This window comes from Macaca fascicularis, chromosome 14 (assembly GCF_037993035.2).
Source record: "Macaca fascicularis isolate 582-1 chromosome 14, T2T-MFA8v1.1".
NCBI lineage: Eukaryota > Metazoa > Chordata > Mammalia > Primates > Cercopithecidae > Macaca > Macaca fascicularis.
The window spans coordinates 9,320,190-9,336,934 of NC_088388.1; the positions used below are offsets into that span (position 1 = coordinate 9,320,190).

General features: G+C 56.0%; 2 protein-coding genes across 11 annotated transcripts; one reads left to right on the forward strand and one right to left on the reverse strand.

The window, feature by feature from the left end:
* Positions 1 to 265: 265 nt before the first annotated feature.
* NAALADL1 (N-acetylated alpha-linked acidic dipeptidase like 1) lies at positions 266 to 12,437 on the forward strand. 8 transcript variants are annotated; one of them, XM_005577329.5, is made up of 18 exons: positions 266 to 478; positions 565 to 737; positions 828 to 949; positions 1,331 to 1,453; positions 4,056 to 4,339; positions 4,441 to 4,545; positions 5,191 to 5,276; positions 5,416 to 5,535; positions 8,543 to 8,628; positions 8,713 to 8,776; positions 8,880 to 8,947; positions 9,196 to 9,287; positions 9,369 to 9,459; positions 10,704 to 10,785; positions 10,868 to 11,041; positions 11,115 to 11,199; positions 11,310 to 11,402; positions 11,757 to 12,437. In XM_005577329.5, exons 1-18 carry the CDS (start codon positions 279 to 281, stop codon positions 11,941 to 11,943), a joined length of 2,235 nt encoding a protein of 744 aa, XP_005577386.2. In that variant the 5' UTR covers positions 266 to 278; the 3' UTR covers positions 11,944 to 12,437. The 8 variants fall into 8 exon arrangements, 3 of the variants coding, with proteins under 3 accessions (XP_005577386.2, XP_065385482.1, XP_045228045.2); XR_012423093.1 differs by lacking the exon at positions 8,880 to 8,947; XM_065529410.2 differs by lacking the exon at positions 10,868 to 11,041.
* SAC3D1 (SAC3 domain containing 1) lies at positions 12,429 to 16,598 on the reverse strand. 3 transcript variants are annotated; one of them, XM_005577328.5, is made up of 3 exons: positions 16,425 to 16,598; positions 15,672 to 16,251; positions 12,429 to 13,030 (listed from the first exon to the last, which is right to left on the reverse strand). In XM_005577328.5, exons 1-3 carry the CDS (start codon positions 16,518 to 16,520, stop codon positions 12,528 to 12,530), a joined length of 1,179 nt encoding a protein of 392 aa, XP_005577385.3. In that variant the 5' UTR covers positions 16,521 to 16,598; the 3' UTR covers positions 12,429 to 12,527. The 3 variants fall into 3 exon arrangements, with proteins under 3 accessions (XP_005577385.3, XP_045228046.1, XP_045228047.2); XM_045372112.3 differs by lacking the exon at positions 12,429 to 13,030 and adding an exon at positions 14,234 to 14,498; XM_045372111.3 differs by lacking the exon at positions 16,425 to 16,598 and having other exon boundaries at positions 15,610 to 16,317.
* Between the last annotated feature and the right edge of the window lie 147 nt (positions 16,599 to 16,745).

Sequence of the window (16,745 nt, forward strand, 5' to 3'; positions counted from 1 at the left end):
TGTTTTCCTGGGATACCCCGGATGAGACCCTTCCCTCTGGGCCTGTGTCCCTGGGCGACCTTGTTGCCCTTGGAGGGCCATTCCAGGTAAATGATGCAGAATGTGGTGGATGTGGATGGCTCCTGGCTCTCACTGCGGGATGTTCCCTCACTCTCCCTGCCAGCTGGGAGTCAAAGGGCAGTGCCATCCATGGGGTAATGGTTAACCAGGCCCAACACCCCCACTATAGGGAATAACCTATAGACCAGTCCCACACCAGCTGGCCAAGAGTCTGCAGGATGCAGTGGACGAAGGTGTTGGGGCTGGGGCTGGGGGCTGCTGCCCTCTTGGGGCTGGGGATCATCCTGGGCCACTTTGCCATTCCCAAAAAAGCCAATTCACCTGCCCCCAGCGTCTCAGCCCCCCAGGACCTGGACCTGGAGATCCTGGAGACCATCATGGGGCAGCTGGATGCCCACAGGATCCGGGAGAACCTCAGGTGAGAGGCTGGGCCGTCTGCTCCTCCGTTTGCCAGAGGCCCCCTCCCTGATGCTGGCCCTGCCCCTCCCTCTGCCCACCCTGCAGAGAACTCTCCAGGGAGCCACACCTGGCCTCCAGCCCTCGGGATGAGGATCTGGTGCAGCTGCTGCTACAGCGCTGGAAGGACCCAGAGTCAGGCCTGGACTCGGCCGAGGCCTTCACGTACGAGGTGCTGCTGTCCTTCCCTAGCCAGGAGCAGCCCAACGTCGTGGACATTGGTGAGGTCCTGCCCAGCCTTGGGAATGCCCAGAGGGTTGGTGGGGGGGAGCTGCTGGGCCCAGCCATGACACTGCCATCCCCTCCAACAGTGGGCCCCACCGGGGACATCATCCACTCCTGCCACCGGACCGAGGAGAATGTGACCGGGGAGCAAGGGGGGCCAGATGTGGTACAACCCTATGCCGCCTATGCTCCTTCTGGAACCCCACAGGTGGGCCCGGAACCCCCCTACTGCCCTGGCCCAGCTCCCTTGTTTCCACCTAGGGTTCTCCCCACCCTGACCCAGGGAACATGCCTCAACTGGGGCACAGCGCCCCCTCCCGAATTTACTCACGTGGACACTCCATCGCTGCTCCTTTCCTCCACCAGTCATTCAACAAACACTAGTGGCTCTGCTTAAGGCCAGGCCTGTTACAGGGCACCCAGACATGGAGGAAACCAGGGGTGACTGTCCTTGGGGAGCTCACAGGCTCTGGGTGAGGTGGAGGAACAGAATCTAAATTCTCCCTCCTGCCATCCAGCCTTCCCCCACCCCTTCCCCACCCGCCCTTCGCTGGGCCCAGCTCGAAGGATCACCCCCTCTTGGGACTAGGGCCTCCTCGTCTATGCCAACCGCGGCACGGAAGAAGACTTTAAGGAGCTACAGACTCAGGGCATCAAACTCGAAGGCACCATCGCCCTGACTCGCTATGGGGGTGTAGGGCGTGGGGCCAAGGTGAGTGGCAGCCCCCAGTGCACGAGGCCTGGGTGAGGAAGGGGCCGGGCAGTGGACTGGAGGAAGTGAGGGGAAAGGGAAGGAGACGGGGCAGTGTTAAGTGGGGACCCAAGCCCTGGGGTGGGGCAGGAAAGGTGAGGTGTTTTCAGGTTGTTCCACCAAGGGGCTGTGTGGCCTCGGATGCCTCCCTGACCCTCTCTGAGCTATAGGAAATAAAGGGGCTGAGTACAATTTTCAGGTTTGGTATTCCGGAAGTCTAAGTCCTCCTGTGAAGTAGTTCTGAATATTCAGCTTAAGTCCCTCATGTTGGCCATCTCCTTGTCCCTGCCATTTCTTTTCCATCAAAAATTCTGACTAGGGGCCGGGCGCAGTGGCTTACGCCTGTAATCCCAGCCCTTTGGGAGGCCAAGGTGGGCAGATCACCTGAGGTCAGGAGATCAAGACCAGCCTGGCCAACATGGCGAAACTCCATTTCTACGAAAAAGGCAAAATTAGCCACGCGTGGTGGTGCATGCCTGCAATTCCAGCTACTGGGGAGGCTCAGGCAGATGAACTGCTTGAACCCGGGAGCCAGAGATGGTAGTGAGCTGAGACTGCACCACGGCACTCTCCAGCCTGGGAGACAGCGAGACTCTGATCAAAAAAAAAAAAAAAAAAAGTCTGGACGTGGGCATGGTGGCTCACTCTTGTAATCCTAGCACTTTGGGAGGCCAAAGCAGGTGGATTGCCTAAGCTCAGGAGTTCGAGACCAGCCTGGGCAACATGGTGAAACCCTGTCTCTACTAAAATCCAAAAAAAAAAAAAAAAAAATTAGCTAGGCATGGCAGCATGCACCTGTAGTCCTAGCTGCTCAGGAGGCTGAGGCAGGAGAATTGCTTGAACTCAGGAGGTGGAGGTTGCAGTGAGCCAAGACTGCACCACCGCACTCCAGCCTGGGTGACAGAGCGAGACTCCATCGATTAAAAAAAAAAAAAAAAAAAAAAAAAAAAATTAATATAAAAAGAGTAGAATGAAAGAGGGGAAGGGAGAGTTGGTATTTAATGGGGACAAAGTTTCGGATTTGTCAGATGAAAAGAGTTCTAGAGATGAATGGTGGTGATGGTTGAACAATATGGAGGTACTTCATGCCACTGAACTGCACACTCCACATGCTAAGTTTATGTTATGTGTATTTTACCACAATTTTTTAAAAAGTGGGTCAGGCACGGTGGCTTACGCCTGTAATCCCAGCACTTTGGGAGGCCAAGGCAGGCTCATTACCTGAGGTCAGGAGTTCGAGACCAGCCTGGCCAACATGGTGAAACCCCGTCTCTACTAAAAATACAAAAATTAGCCGGTCATGGTGGTGGGCGCCTGTAATCCCAGCTACTCAGGAGGCTGAGGCAGGAGAATCGCTTGAACCCAGGAGGCAGAGGTTGCGGTAAGCCGAGACCGTACCATTGCACTCCAGCCTGGGGGACAAGAGCAGGACTTCATCTCAAAAAAAAAAAGTGTCTATAATAAGAGCTGGGAAAAGAGAAAGAAAGAAGGAAGGTGGAAAGGAAGGAAGAAAAGAAAGGGAAAAAAGGAAAATAAAAAGAAAAGGGAACAAGTAGTGTAGAAATACACAGATTATTAACCATCACCACTACCCATTTCCAGAACCTTTTCATCATTTCGAACAGATACTTTATTTAACAATAACTCCCCAGGTCCCTGCCCCAGCCCCTATTCTATTTTCTGTAACCTCAATTCTACTTTCTGTCTCTATGAATTTGCCTATTCTAGGGACTTCACATAAGTGAAAGTATAAGATACTTGTCTTTTTGTGTCTGACTTATTTCACTTAATATAACATCTTCAAGACTCATTGACGTATCATAACTTTATTTCTTTTTAGGCTGAATAATATTCCATTATTTTTGTTTGTTTGTTTTTTGTTTTTTGGGGTTTTTTTGAGACAGCGTCTTGCTCTATCACCCAGGCTGGAATGCAGTGGCATGATCTCAGCTCACTGCAACCTCTGCCTCCTGGGTTCAGGTGATTCTCATGCCTCAGCCTCCCAAGTAGCTGGGACTACAGGTGTAGCCACACCTGGCTAATTTTTGTATTTTTAGTACAGACAAGGTTTCACCATGTTGGCCAGGCCGGTCTTGATCTCAGGTCATCCGACCTCAGGTGACCTGCCTGCCTCGGCCTCCCAAAGTGTTGGGATTACAGGCATGAGCCACCACACCCGGCCTTCACTGTATGTTACAGCCCACATTTGGTTTAGCCATTCATCTGTTGATAGACACTTGGGCTATTTCCTCCTCTTGGCCGTTGAGGATAACATTGCTGTGGACGCGAGTACACAACCGTGTTATTTTATGCAGCTTCATGGTATTCCACTGTAGGATGTCCCCGTTATTCAGCCAGACTCCACTGATAGGCACTGACTTGGCTGTGCTGAAATGACCTTTGCTGTTGCAAGAGGCACTGCCATAAATGACTTGTGCAAACATCATCTTGCCTATGGGAAGATTGGTCTATCCTGGCTTCCATAGTTGAGGAAGGAGGAAGAGGAACAGGACACATCCGGTCCAGTCCCTCCCTTATACACGGCCTCCTCTGCCCGCTGCAGGCTGTGAATGCTGCCAAGCACGGGGTGGCCGGGGTGCTGGTGTACACAGACCCTGCCGACATCAACGATGGGCTGAGCTTGCCCAACGAAACCTTTCCCAACTCCTGGTACCTGCCACCCTCAGGAGTGGAGCGAGGCTCCTACTACAAGTATTTTGGGGACCCTCTGACTCCCTACCTTCCAGCCATCCCGTCTTCCTTCCGCCTGGACCCTGCCAATGTCTCTGGATTTCCCCCAATTCCTACACAGCCCATTGGCTTCCAGGATGCAAGAGACCTGCTCTGGTGAGTTTGTTCCCTGGGATGTCCTGCCCAGCCCCCAGTGGCCTCCAGACTTCAAGCCCCACACTCACATTTACCCTGAGGGGTCTCTTCCTCCTCCCCAGTAACCTCAACGGAACTTTGGCCCCAGACACCTGGCAGGGAGCACTGGGCTGCCACTACAGGCTGGGTCCCGGCTTCCGGCCTGATGGAGACTTCTCAGCAGACAGGTGAGATGCAGCCAGACCAGTTCTCCCTCAGTTGCCCTCTCCCCCAACTTGCCTCTCCCCTTCCCTCGTGATTATGTTCCCTCTTTCCACTTCAAAGCCTGACCTTTTTCCCTTTCTTCTCTCTCTCAGACCCTCTCCTGACCCCAAAATATCTGTCTTGTCTTTGGGGAAGCCCCTGGATTTCCCTGCCCCTCCCACCTCATCTCGACGTCTGCACCCCACGACTCCCTCTCTTGAAAATGCCAAGCTCCTTCCCAAATCAGGGCCACTGCCACTCCTGACATGCACCAGCCTCCCTCCCTGCAGCACCCCCTGGCCTCCAGGTGCCCTCTCCTCCCAGGCCCCTTCACCCAGCTGTTCCTGTCCTCGTGGTCTGTCTCACTCGGGAGAGGGAGGCCTCATGAGCACCAGGTCCGCATCTGTCGCAGTCATTGCCCAGAGCCTAGTCAGGGACTGAGCACCCAATAAGCGACTCCCCAGTGAGTGAGCAGGAGAGCCTGGCTCCAGCCTTGCTGCCTCTCTTGGTACTTCTGGGCCAGTGACCTTGCCACGTCACTTTCTGGCTCCGGGCCTCGGTGTCTCCTGCATTGGGTTGGGGGCAGTGGGCAAGGCCAAGAGTCTCCTCACACCCTTCACCCTCCCCAGCCAGGTGAATGTGAGCATCTACAACCGCCTGGAGCTGAGGAACTCTTCCAACGTCCTGGGCATTATCCGCGGGGCTGTGGAGCCTGGTGAGCCCTCCTCTTGCTGACTGTTTCCCAGGCCCCTGCTGTGCTCTGGGTGCCACTGCTACTGTGTCACCACCCAGCCCAGCTCCCCGTGCCCACCTCTCCCTCTCCTCTGGTTCTCTGCCCCTTTTCCTCTGGTCAGATCGCTATGTGCTATATGGGAACCACCGAGACAGCTGGGTGCATGGGGCTGTCGACCCCAGCAGTGGCACCGCCGTCCTCCTGGAGCTCTCCCGCGTCCTGGGGACCCTGCTGAAGAAGGGTGAGGCGGCCCCCTCCCCTGGACCAGGGACCTTCGCCCCCGGAGGTCCCCTTCCTGTTCCACCTCCTCTCCCTCACACTGCAGTGCTCCCTGTGCCATGCCTGAGGGCCCTGGGGGCAGAAATGCATGACACCAGCCTTGGCCTGCAGCAGCCCAGTGTGGTACAGGGAATAGACTGTGGGTTGATTCGTGTGCAGCTTCCAAGTGCCTCCGGTGTGCCTGGAAGGAGCGAGGCCCAATGCTGCTGTGAAGCAGGCAGCGCCCAGGCTCTGCCCTCTGGGAGCTTTAGTTCAGCTGGGTCAGGGATGGCAGCCGATTGCTAACTCTGATGTCTCTAATATCTCATGTGCCTTTGATGTGCCAGGCCAGGTTGGGACAAGTCTCTCAGTGGAGGCAGCACTTCAATGTTTCAGTGCTTCAGGGAAGGAGAGGAGGGCAAGGAGGTGGCAGCCGGAAAGGAGGTGGGCAGGGCTGGGTGAGGTGACAGAGCAGGCAGGGCCAGGCCAGGCTGGGAGTTTGGAGTTCAGTCCAAGGGTTGTGGGAAGCTGGTGAAGGCTGGGCATGGTGGCTTATGCCTGTAATCCCAGCACTTTGGAAGGCTGGAGTGGGTGGATCACCTGAGGTCAGGAGTTCGACACCAGCCTGGCCAACACAGTAAAACCCCATCTCTACTGAAAATACAAAAATTAGCTGGGCGTGGTGGTGGCTGTAATCCCAGCTACTCGGGAGGCTGAGGCAGGAGAATCACTTGAACCTGGGGGGCAGAGGTTGCAGTGAGCTGATTGCGCCACTGTACTCCAACCTAGTTGATGAGAGTGAAACTCTGTCTCAAAAAAAGAAAAGAAAAAAAGAAAAAAAATTTTTTGAGACAGGGTCTCACTCTGTTGCCCAGCCTGGAGTGGAGTGGTACAATCACAGCTCACTGCACCCTCGACCTCCTGGGCTCAAGCGATCCTCCTGCCTCAGCCTCCTGATTAGCTGGGACTACATGTGTGTGCCACCAAGCTCTGATAATTTTTTACTTTTTTTTTTTTTTTTTTTTTGAGACAGAGTCTCGCTCTGTCGCCCAGGCTGGAGTGCAGTGGCCGGATCTCAGCTCACTGCAAGCTCCGCCTGCCAGGTTTACGCCATTCTCCTGCCTCAGCCTCTCGAGTAGCTGGGACTACAGGCACCCGCCACCTCGCCCGGCTAGTTTTTTGTATTTTTTAGTAGAGACGGGGTTTCACTGGGTTAGCCAGGATGGTCTCGATCTGCTGACCTCGTGATCCGCCCGTCTCGGCCTCCCAAAGTGCTGGGATTACAGGCTTGAGCCACCGCGCCCGGCCTTAATTTTTCACTTTTTATAGAGACAAGGTCTTGCTGTGTTACTCAGGCTGGTCTCGAACTCTTGGGCTTAAGTGATCCTCGTCGCCTCAGCCTCCCAAAGTGTTGGGACGTGATAATGACCCTGATAGCAAAATAATTTTTTGGCCCAAGCTCCAATCCAGGATCACACTAGTGATCTGGTCACTAGTTTCCTTTAATCTATAATAATTTTTTTTTTTTTTTTTTTTTTTGAGACGGAGTCTCACTCTGTCGCCCAGGCTGGAGTGCAGTAGCGCAATCTCGGCTCACTGCAAGCTCCGCCTCCCGGGTTCACGCCATTCTCCTGCCTCAGCCTCCTGAGTAGCTGGGACTACAGGCGCCCGCCACCGCGCCTGGCTAATTTTTTGTATTTTTAGTAGAGACAGGGTTTCACCGTGGTCTCGATCTCCTGACCTTGTGATCCGCCCGCCTCGGCCTCCCAAAGTGCTGGGATTACAGGCGTGAGCCACCACGCCTAGCTATAATTGTTTGTGATCCGCCCGCCTCGGCCTCCCAAAGTGCTGGGATTACAGGCGTGAGCCACCGCGCCTAGCTATAATTGTTTAGCTGTTCTTTGTGTTTCATGATTCTGCGATTATTGTCCTATTATTTTGTCAAATAACCCTCAATTTGGATTTGTCTCATTTGATTTAGATTATATATTTTTGGCAGAAAAAAGTGTAAAAATGTGTAATTGCAAGCATGTGATCACATCACACTGAAAAATTCATTTGCTGGTTGTGGTGGCTCATACCTGTAATCCCAGCACTTTGGGAGGTGAAGTGGGTGGATCGCTTGAGCTCAGGAGTTCAAGACTGGCCTGGGCAACATGGAGAAACCCCATCTCTACCAAAAATACAGTAATCAGCCAGGTGCGGTGGTGTGTGCCTGTGGTCCCAGCTACTTGGGAGGTTAAGGTGAGAGGATCGCTAGACCCCAGGAAGTTGAGGCTGCAGTGAGCCGAGATTGCACCACTGCACTCCAACCTGGGCCACAGAGTGACACTAGGTCACCCAGGCTGGATGCTGTGGCACAATCTCAGCTCACTGCAACCTCTACCTCCCAGGCTCAAGCAATTCTTCTGCCTGAACCCGGGAGGCGGAGCATCCTGCAGCCTGGCTTCCACCTCCAGTCCCTATACCCACAGTGTGGAGCCAAATATCTGGATTTGAAACTGGCTCTGCTGCCTACCAGCCTTGGGACCCTGGAAAGTCATTTAGCTTCTCTGTTTCTTCAATTGTGAATGGAAATAATAATAGTATCTCCCTCAAGGCATTGTTGTAGGGATTGGTTCAATGTGGATAACGCCCTAACAGGAAATGTTCATGTGTTATCACCAAGTGAAGATGGCTATGGAGTTTGGCCTGGAGGCGGGGGTTGAGGGTGGCAGGTCAGAAGTCTTCCCAGATCATGCCCACAGAGAGAGGGGCAGCGGGCATTCTGGTAGAAGGGCCCACCCGACCCTTCAGGAGGCTTGGAGTTGTGTTCAGTGTTTGGTGCGGGAGCCTCCTGGAAGACCTGGCTGCAGAGTGCCAGGACCTCCTGTCACCAGCTGCCCCGCCTTTTCCAGCTCTCCCCTCCTCCTCACATCCTCAGCCTTTCTCCTAAGGCATCCTAGGATCAGGAGGACCCTGTCCTCCAACCCTCTGTCCTCCATTCCCAGGCACTTGGCGTCCTCGCAGATCAATCGTGTTTGCGAGCTGGGGGGCTGAGGAGTTCGGGCTCATTGGCTCCACGGAATTCACAGAAGTGAGTGTCCCTACAGGGTAGGGGATCAAAATGGGTTCCCGAGGCAGAACAGCGCGGGGCTGACGTCGCCCCTCGCACCCGCAGGAGTTTTTCAACAAGCTGCAGGAGCGCACCGTGGCCTACATCAATGTGGACATCGCGGTGTTTGGTATGGAGGTGGCGGGGAAGGAAAGGGGAGGGGACGGCCTGACGACGGGGTGGGTAAAAGAAGGGGCTGGGGCCCAAATAGTCTTTCTCCCCTCCTCCCACAGCCAATGCTACCCTTAGGGTGCAGGGGACGCCCCCAGTCCAGAGTGTCGTCTTCTCTGCAACCAAAGAGGTGGAAGGGGGCGGGCCGGGCGGGGCTGAACTGGCGGGGGCGGGGCAGTGCGGTGGGCTGGCAGTGTGCTGCACGGGTGGGCGGGACTGGGGAGTGGTACTCTCCAGATCTGCTGGGGCCAGACTGAGGCTAGGGCGAGCTTTTTAAGAAGGACTGGACTGTGGGTGGGCAGGAGACGGTGGAGGACCCGCCCTGTTGTTGGGTCTGGGGAGGGCCCCGCACCGAGACTAAATTCTCCTTCCGGCCAGATCCGCTCACCAGGCCCTGGCGACCTGAGCATCTACGACAACTGGATCCGGTACTTCAATCGCAGCAGCCCAGTGTACGGCCTGGTCCCCAGGTGAGCCCAGGGATAGAAGGGGGCTCGGAGCGAGGCGGTCCGGCCCAGCGCTCTTTATCCTGGCCCCCTTCCTTCCCGCAGCTTGGGTTCTCTGGGTGCTGGCAGCGACTATGCACCCTTCATTCACTTCCTGGGCATCTCCTCCATGGACATCGCCTACACCTATGACCGGGTGAGCAGGCGCCCCTCCGTCCCTGCCTCGGTACCTTGCTGCATGCGCCCCCTCCTCTCTTTGGAACTGTTCTCGCACAGACTGAACCCTGCTCCTTTACTCACTGCTACCTCTGCCAAGTTTCTTAAAAATACACACACACACACACACACACACCCCCACGCGTGCGCGCGTTTTATATAGACGGAGTCTTGCTTTGTTGCCAGGCTGGTCTTGAACTCCTAAGCTCAGACCATCCTCCCACCTCAGCCTCCTAAAGTGCTGGGATTACAGGTGTGAGCCTTGGTGCCAGGGCTCTGCCAAGTTTAACCTTTTCAAGCACCTCTTTATGCTCATCTGTTATTTTATCAAATGTAAGATACTACTGATTATAAGATGTGATTCAGGAAGGGAAAAAAACCCACCGCAAAAAGCCACCGCTTCCAACCAGTTGTAAGATGACATTGCCTGTAAGAAGCATTCTGGGCCAGGCGCGGTGGCTCAAGCCTGTAATCCCAGCACTTTGGGAGGCCGAGGCGGGCGGATCACGAGGTCAGGAGATCGAGACCATCCTGAGGAACACGGTGAAACCCCGTCTCTACTAAAAAATACAAAAAACTAGCCGGGCGAGTGGCGGGCGCCTGTAGTCCCAGCTACTCGGGAGGCTGAGGCAGGAGAATGGCGTAAACCTGGCAGGCGGAGCTTGCAGTGAGCTGAGATCCGGCCACTGCACTCCAGCCTGGGCGACAGAGCGAGACTCCGTCTCAAAAAAAAAAAAAAAAAAAAGAAGCATTCTGTTTCCAAAGATCTTAAAATGTAGCGGGGAAAAAGGTTAATCTCAGCATTGATTAACTCAGATCACTGGTGTGAGCGTTGGCATGAAGGTAAAGCAAGGGTTGCAGAGTGCCCAGCTGGCACCTCCCTGTTTGATGCTCCAAAAAGTACGTTCTCTACCTCACAGCCACAGCAATTCTCCGTAGCAGAGCTGGGATTTGAATCTCTCTGACTCCAAAGCCCCAGGTTCTTCTCCTTCCTGTGAAACTGGAAACTGGCACCAGACCCAGCTCTTCCACTAATTAGCTGTGTGATGTCAGCAGGTTAACCTCTCTGAGCCTCCGTTTCCTTTTCTGTGGGAGTTCTAGAACCCACCTCACAGACATGGCCAAGATTCAATGGAGATATGCCCACATTTTGTAGCTCACTGGAGGTACACCTTCTCCCCCTTCCCATCCCAAGCCTGTCACCTCTGGGCTTTGTTCCCCCAGAGCAAGACTTCAGCCAGGATCTACCCCACCTACCACACAGCCTTTGACACCTTTGACTATGTGGACAAGTTTTTGGACCCAGGTGAGGAGGGAGACAAAGGGCATCCTGAGAACAGGACAGGAGAGGCTGAAGACTGAGTCCTGGCCTTGTGACCTTGCCGCAGGCTTCAGCAGCCATCAGGCTGTGGCCCGGACAGCGGGGAGTATTATTCTCCGGCTCAGTGACAGCTTCTTCCTGCCCCTCAAAGTCAGTGACTACAGTGAGACACTCCGCAGCTTCCTGCAGGCAGCCCAGCAAGACCTCGGGGCCCTGCTGGAGCAGCACAGCATCAGCCTGGGTATGCACAGCCTGACCCTGAGGCATGGGGAGCCCTGCACCCCCAGGACTAAGCCACTGCTTGTTCCTCACAGGGCCTCTGGTGACTGCAGTGGAGAAATTTGAGGCAGCAGCTACAGCCTTGGGCCAAAGCATATCAGCGCTGAAGGGCAGCCCCGAGTGAGCAAGGGCAGCGGGCAGGGGTTGGGAGAGCAGCATCCAGGGAAGGATACCAGGCTGGTAGCTGGGCTGCTGGCTCCAGGGTGACCGGCAGGTCCTGCCTCCACCAGTCCCCTGAAGGTCCGGATGCTCAATGACCAGTTGATGCTCTTGGAACGGACCTTTCTGAACCCTCGAGCCTTCCCAGAGGAACGCTACTACAGGTGAGTCTGTCCCAGAGTCCTGGGAGGTGCCGCCAGGTGGGGCCGGGCAATGGCCCCCGACCTGAGATGAGGTGCTCAGCTTCTCTGCCCTTTAGAGCGCAACCCAGCCCCTGAAGAAGGTGGGAATGTGAGGCTCAGGGAGGGAAGTTGCTTCAGGGTCCCTCTGGGAGCTAGGACTGGAACCTACATTTCCTCCCCCAACCGCCACTGCTGTAAGAGCCCCCGGCCTTCAGAGACAGGTGGAGAGGGGTGCTCTTCTGCCTAGCTGCGTACAGGAGCTAAGCCAGTTCTAGGTCCAGGTTTCTCTTTCCTGGCCCCTGACTGACCCTGATCCTGTCCCATTTCTCCTGTCAGCCATGTGCTCTGGGCAACTCGCACGGGCTCCGTAGCCACATTCCCGGGCCTATCCAATGCCTGCTCCAGGGCCAGGGACACAGCCTCTGGATCTGAAGCTTGGGCTGAGGTGCAGAGACAGCTCAGCATTGTGGTGACAGCCCTGGAGGGTGCGGCAGCCACCCTGAGGCCTGTGGCGGACCTCTGACCCCAGCCCTCTTCCTTCTGCCTGTGGCTGACCTCTGACCCCAGCCTTCTTTCTTAGGCCCTCCCTTTACCCCAACCCTTTCCTGCCTGCTTTCCTGAGATGTCCTGGTCTTCCCTGGTGCCAGGAGGGGGCACTACCACAGGACCCTCTCAAGCTTCTCAGGCAATAGCTTGAGGTCCGTGAGGGGAGTGGCAATCCCTAATGCAACTCACCCTCATCCTGGTGCTTAGGTGGCAGAGGGTGGGCAGCAGGGGACAGGGATGGGATGGCAAAACCACCAGCTACTCTTGGTGGTGGGTAGGTGAAGATGGGATGCATAATGCCAACCTCAGATGCCAACTCAGATCATCAAGGCCAAAGACCAGTGGCGAAAGTGAGGCATGGGGTGCCTTAGGCCTTGCCTAGTCTGCGTTCCTCTCCCTACATGCTGTGTATCCTAACTCCCTACAACAGCCCCTCAAATAAATCACATCTAGTGACTGGTACCAACAAAACAAGTTCCTTTTATTATCTGGGAACCATAGAAAAAGAAACCTAAGTGCTCTGGCCCAGTCCTGGGGCTCTGGGAGGCTCACGCTCCCTCCTCAGGCTGGGGACCCAGGTCTGTCCGCACCCTCATCTTCCTCCTCTGCCATGACCACCTCCTCCAGGGTACGTCCTCGAAGTTTGCTCTCCACTAACACCTTGCATGTACCGGCAGGCGGTAGCCCTTCCTCCACATAGCGACCCCTCAGGAACACAACTCTCTCCTCTCCGTCCAAGGGCAGCCCATGGGCCTGGCACAGGTCCCGTGCTTCCCTGAGTCCATCCAGGGCCAGGAGGTTGACCATGAAGCCCAGAGGCAAGGTCTGGCCCTTGGGGGTGCTAAAGGCACGAGCGAGGCGGGCCAGGGCTTCCCGGCGGGCATGGCCCACATGGCACTGCACAGCGCAACTTGCCAGGTAGGGCAGGGTCTGGAGCAGGCGGAACAGGCGGGCAGCATTGCCCTCTCGGAAGGCAGCATCTACCGCTAAGGCCTTGCGGAGGGGCGGGCAGGTGCGCAGGGCAGCAGGCAGCTGTAGAACCTCACGCAGGGCTTCCACCGAGCCTGTGAGAGCGGGAAGCCAGAATGAGGACGCCTGGTCCTTACAGGATCAGGCCCATCTCCCCTCCCAACACCTTGTCCTTCCTCTCTTCTCAACCACGCCCCTTCTCTAGGCCTAGCCCAACTTCCCTTTCCCCTCTAAGGGCCAGCCTTTGGCTCCTTCCCTGACCCATATTTGAATGAATTGCCTCAGGCTCTTGACTTCCTGCAGTCCAGATCCTTAAGCACTGAAGTGGGCAGGGTTTCCGGATTTGGGAAGCGGGCCCAGATAATTTAATGATTCGCCTGAGAGTGTCCTACGGTGGGTATGTAGTTGAGCCTGACCCCAGTCCAAGTTTTCTGACTTGGATTTCCCACTACCCTGGCTTCCCTGCACCCACAGTTTTGGGAGCCAACTCTGCCCCACCTTCCCTTGAACACCTGGGAAGGCCCCTTCCTTCAGGAGACTCTGCCCCTGCTTCCCTTCCAGAAGAGTCTCAGACACTGGAACTTTGGGCCTCATTTGTAAACTAGGGCTTCTGACCAATTAGTAGGTTGTGAAGTCAACAGCATTTTGTTAAAATTGTATAGGACAGGGACTTTTTTTTTTGAGACAGATTTGCTTTGTCATCCAGGCTGCAGTATAGTGGCTCCCGGCTCACTGCAACCTCCACCACCTCCCAGGTTCAAGCGATTCTCCTGCATCAGCCTCCTGAGTAGCTAGGATTACAGGCATGCGCCACCACACCCAGCTAGTTTCTGCATTTTTAGTAGAGAGGGCCCAGCCAGAACAGAGCTTGTTTGGGCACAGTGGCTCATGCCTGTAATCCCAGCACTTTGGGAGGCCAAAGCGGTAGGGTCACTTTAGCCCAGGAGTTTGAAACCAGCTTGGTCAACATGGCAAGACTCCAATCCCTACATAAAAATAAATTTTAAAAAATTAAAAGAAGCCGGGCGCGGTGGCTCAAGCCTGTAATCCCAGCACTTTGGGAGGCCGAGGCGGGCGGATCACAAGGTCAGGAGATCGAGACCACAGTGAAACCCCGTCTCTACTAAAAATACAAAAAATTAGCCGGGCGCGGTGGCGGGCGCCTGTAGTCCCAGCTACTCAGGAGGCTGAGGCAGGAGAATGGCGTGAACCCAGGAGGCGGAGCTTGCAGTGAGCCGAGATCGCGCCACTGCACTCCAGCCTGGGCAACAGCGTGAGACTCCATCTCAAAAAAAAAAAAAAAAAATTAAAAGAAAATCATGGTCATACCTCTGCTACTGTTAACCAGTGCTGAGTCAACAGGCAAGTCACCTCACCACCCAGGGCTTCGATTTCTTCCCCCACTAGAGCAGGGATAATTACTATGCCTTCTTCGCAAGAGCAGTGTGGACAAAAATAAACAATTAACTGGGCATGATGGCAGGTACCCAGCTACTTGGGAGGGTGGGGCAGGAGGATCACTTGAGCCCAGGAATTCAAGTGGCAACATGCGAGACCCCATCTCTACAAAAAAAATTTAAGTTAGCCAGGTGTGATTGCACACATCTGTGGTCCCAGCTACTCAGAAGGCTGAGGCAGGAGGATCCCTTGTGCCCAGGAGGTTGAGGCTGCAGTGAACTATGATCAAGCCACTGTACTCCAGCCTGGGCAACAGAGTAAGACCCTGTCTCAAAAAACACATTCTACAAATAAGAAAACAGGCCACGTGCGGTGGCTCACGCCTGTAATCCCAGCACTTTGGGAGGCAGAGGCGAGCGGATCATTGGAGGTCAGGAGTTCGAGACCAGCATGGCCAACATGGTGTTGGCCTGTCTCTACTAAAAATCCAAAAATTAGCCAGGCATGGTGGCGCACACCTGTAGTCCCAGCTCTTCAGGAGGCTGATGCAGGTGAATAGCCTGAACCTGGGAGGCAGAGGTTGCAGTGAGCCAAGATCATGCCACTGCACTCCAGCCTAGGCGACAGAGCTAGACTCTGTCTCAAAAACAAACTAACAAATAATAGAGTTTATTAGAATGCATCACCCATAGAAAGTATCTCTAATGCCTTAAACTTCTGTCTCAGGTATATTCGTGGGCATATGTGTTCTTGTTTGCTTTGTAACCCTGACTGGGCGGGGAGGTTAAAAAAAAGTTTGAAAATCTGCCGGGCGCAGTGGCTCACACCTGCAATCCCAGCACTTTGTGAGGCCAAGGTGTGCGGATCACGAGGTCAGAAGTTCGAGACCAGCCTGACCAACATGGTGAAACACCCCCTCTCTACTAAATACAAAAATTAGTCAGGTGTGGTGGCACGCCTCTGATCCCAGCTACTCAGGAGGCTGAGGCAGGAGAATCCCTTGAACCAGGGAGGTGGAGGTTGCAGTGAGCCAAGATCGTGCCACTGCACTCCAGCCTAGGCGACAGAGTCAGACTCAAAAAAAAAAAAAAAAAAAGTTTTAAAATCACTGTTTAGGCCAACTCTCCCGTTCCACCCTTGCCCCTCCACTTTTATTCCTGAGACAACTAAGACCCCGAGATGGGCCCGAGGTCCCATGTCGGGGATTGGTGGATCTTGTGCTGTCCTGGGAGGCGCCTAATGGTGAGATGTTAAAGCTAATCTTTCTTTTCCCTACCTCCACTGTCATGGTGGGCTCCTGTCCCCACGCTCTGCCCAGCCGCCAGGACCGCGACTCACCCAGGTTATAGAGCAGAAAGAGGCCCTGGAAGGCTGGCTGGCGGGGGTGTGGTCCCGCGCCCCGCGCGTAGCAGCGCCGCAGCGAGCCGAAGCCCTCTTGCACCTGGGCCTGCAGCAGCACCGGGTCCGCAGGTCCCCGCGCCGCGTCGGGCCCGAGCCGCGCCACCACGGCCAGCAGCGTGGCCAGCGCCGCCTCCAGCACCACCGCTGCCTCGGCGTCGCCCGCGCCCTGCAGGGCCAGGTCCAGGCGCACAGCTCGCAAGCGGTCTGCCACGAAGCTGGCCACCTCGGCGCGGGCAGCGTCGGCGCTTTCCGCCACCTCACCGGCCAGGTAGCGTACCGTGGCCAGCAGCACGGAGGGCGGACGCAACTGGCTGGGTGGGGGCCGGGGCTTGCCGGCGGCGGGTCGGCTGTACTCCTTCACCGCGCGCTGCGGATCGGCGCGGGGCGGGTCCTGCCGGCACCCCGGCACCACTTCCAAGCGGTGTAGGCGGCGCTCCCTTTCGCGCTGGGCGCGCTCGGCGGCCGGGCACATGTCCGGGCAGGTGCCCACGGGCAGCTCGCAGCCGAGCATGAGGGGCTGCGGGGAGACGGTGGGCGCTCAGCATCCCGGGGACAGCGGTGCTGCGGGAAGGCAAGCGAGGCCGGCTGGGGGTGGGGAGCGGTGGGGCGGGGCTGAACCTGGCTGGGCCCGCCTGCCCGCCATGATCCCCGGCCTCCGGGCCGCCCATCGGGCCGCCTCTGTCCTCTCACCCGGTCCTGTGGAGTTGGCCTCCCGAGATGCACTGCGTTGTAGTCCAGCAACGCCTCTGCGGCTCCGCGCGCTCTGGGGCGGCTAATGGCCCCCATCGAGCGCCAGGTTCAGCTTTGCGCGCTCCCCTTAGTGTTTTTAACGGGTAGCCTGGGCCGCTCCCATGATACACCGGTGTAGTCCCTGCCGCCACCAACCGCTTTGTGGCGAGGAGAGGCAGGGCGGGACTGATGCCACGCCTTCCAGCCCGCTGAGCAATCAGGATTTGACTTTGGGGCCTCGGAGACAGGTACCCCTGCTTTGGGTTCCTCTCCTTCGTCCCT

What these genes read in the sequence shown, in the direction of transcription:
- NAALADL1 (XM_005577329.5), top strand. Translation starts at nt 279, where the DNA reads ATGCAGTGGACGAAGGTGTTGGGGCTGGGGCTGGGGGCTGCTGCCCTC. An exon ending in GGGGACCCTGCTGAAGAAGG is followed by an intron (nt 5,536 to 8,542) that starts GTGAGGCGGCCC and finishes CTCCATTCCCAG; the next exon opens with GCACTTGGCGTCCTCGCAGA. An exon ending in TCGCCTACACCTATGACCGG is followed by an intron (nt 9,460 to 10,703) that starts GTGAGCAGGCGC and finishes TTGTTCCCCCAG; the next exon opens with AGCAAGACTTCAGCCAGGAT.
- SAC3D1 (XM_005577328.5), bottom strand. Translation starts at nt 16,520, where the DNA reads ATGGGGGCCATTAGCCGCCCCAGAGCGCGCGGAGCCGCAGAGGCGTTG. An exon ending in GGCCAACTCCACAGGACCGG is followed by an intron (nt 16,252 to 16,424) that starts GTGAGAGGACAG and finishes GTCTCCCCGCAG; the next exon opens with CCCCTCATGCTCGGCTGCGA. An exon ending in CTTTCTGCTCTATAACCTGG is followed by an intron (nt 13,031 to 15,671) that starts GTGAGTCGCGGT and finishes CCGCTCTCACAG; the next exon opens with GCTCGGTGGAAGCCCTGCGT.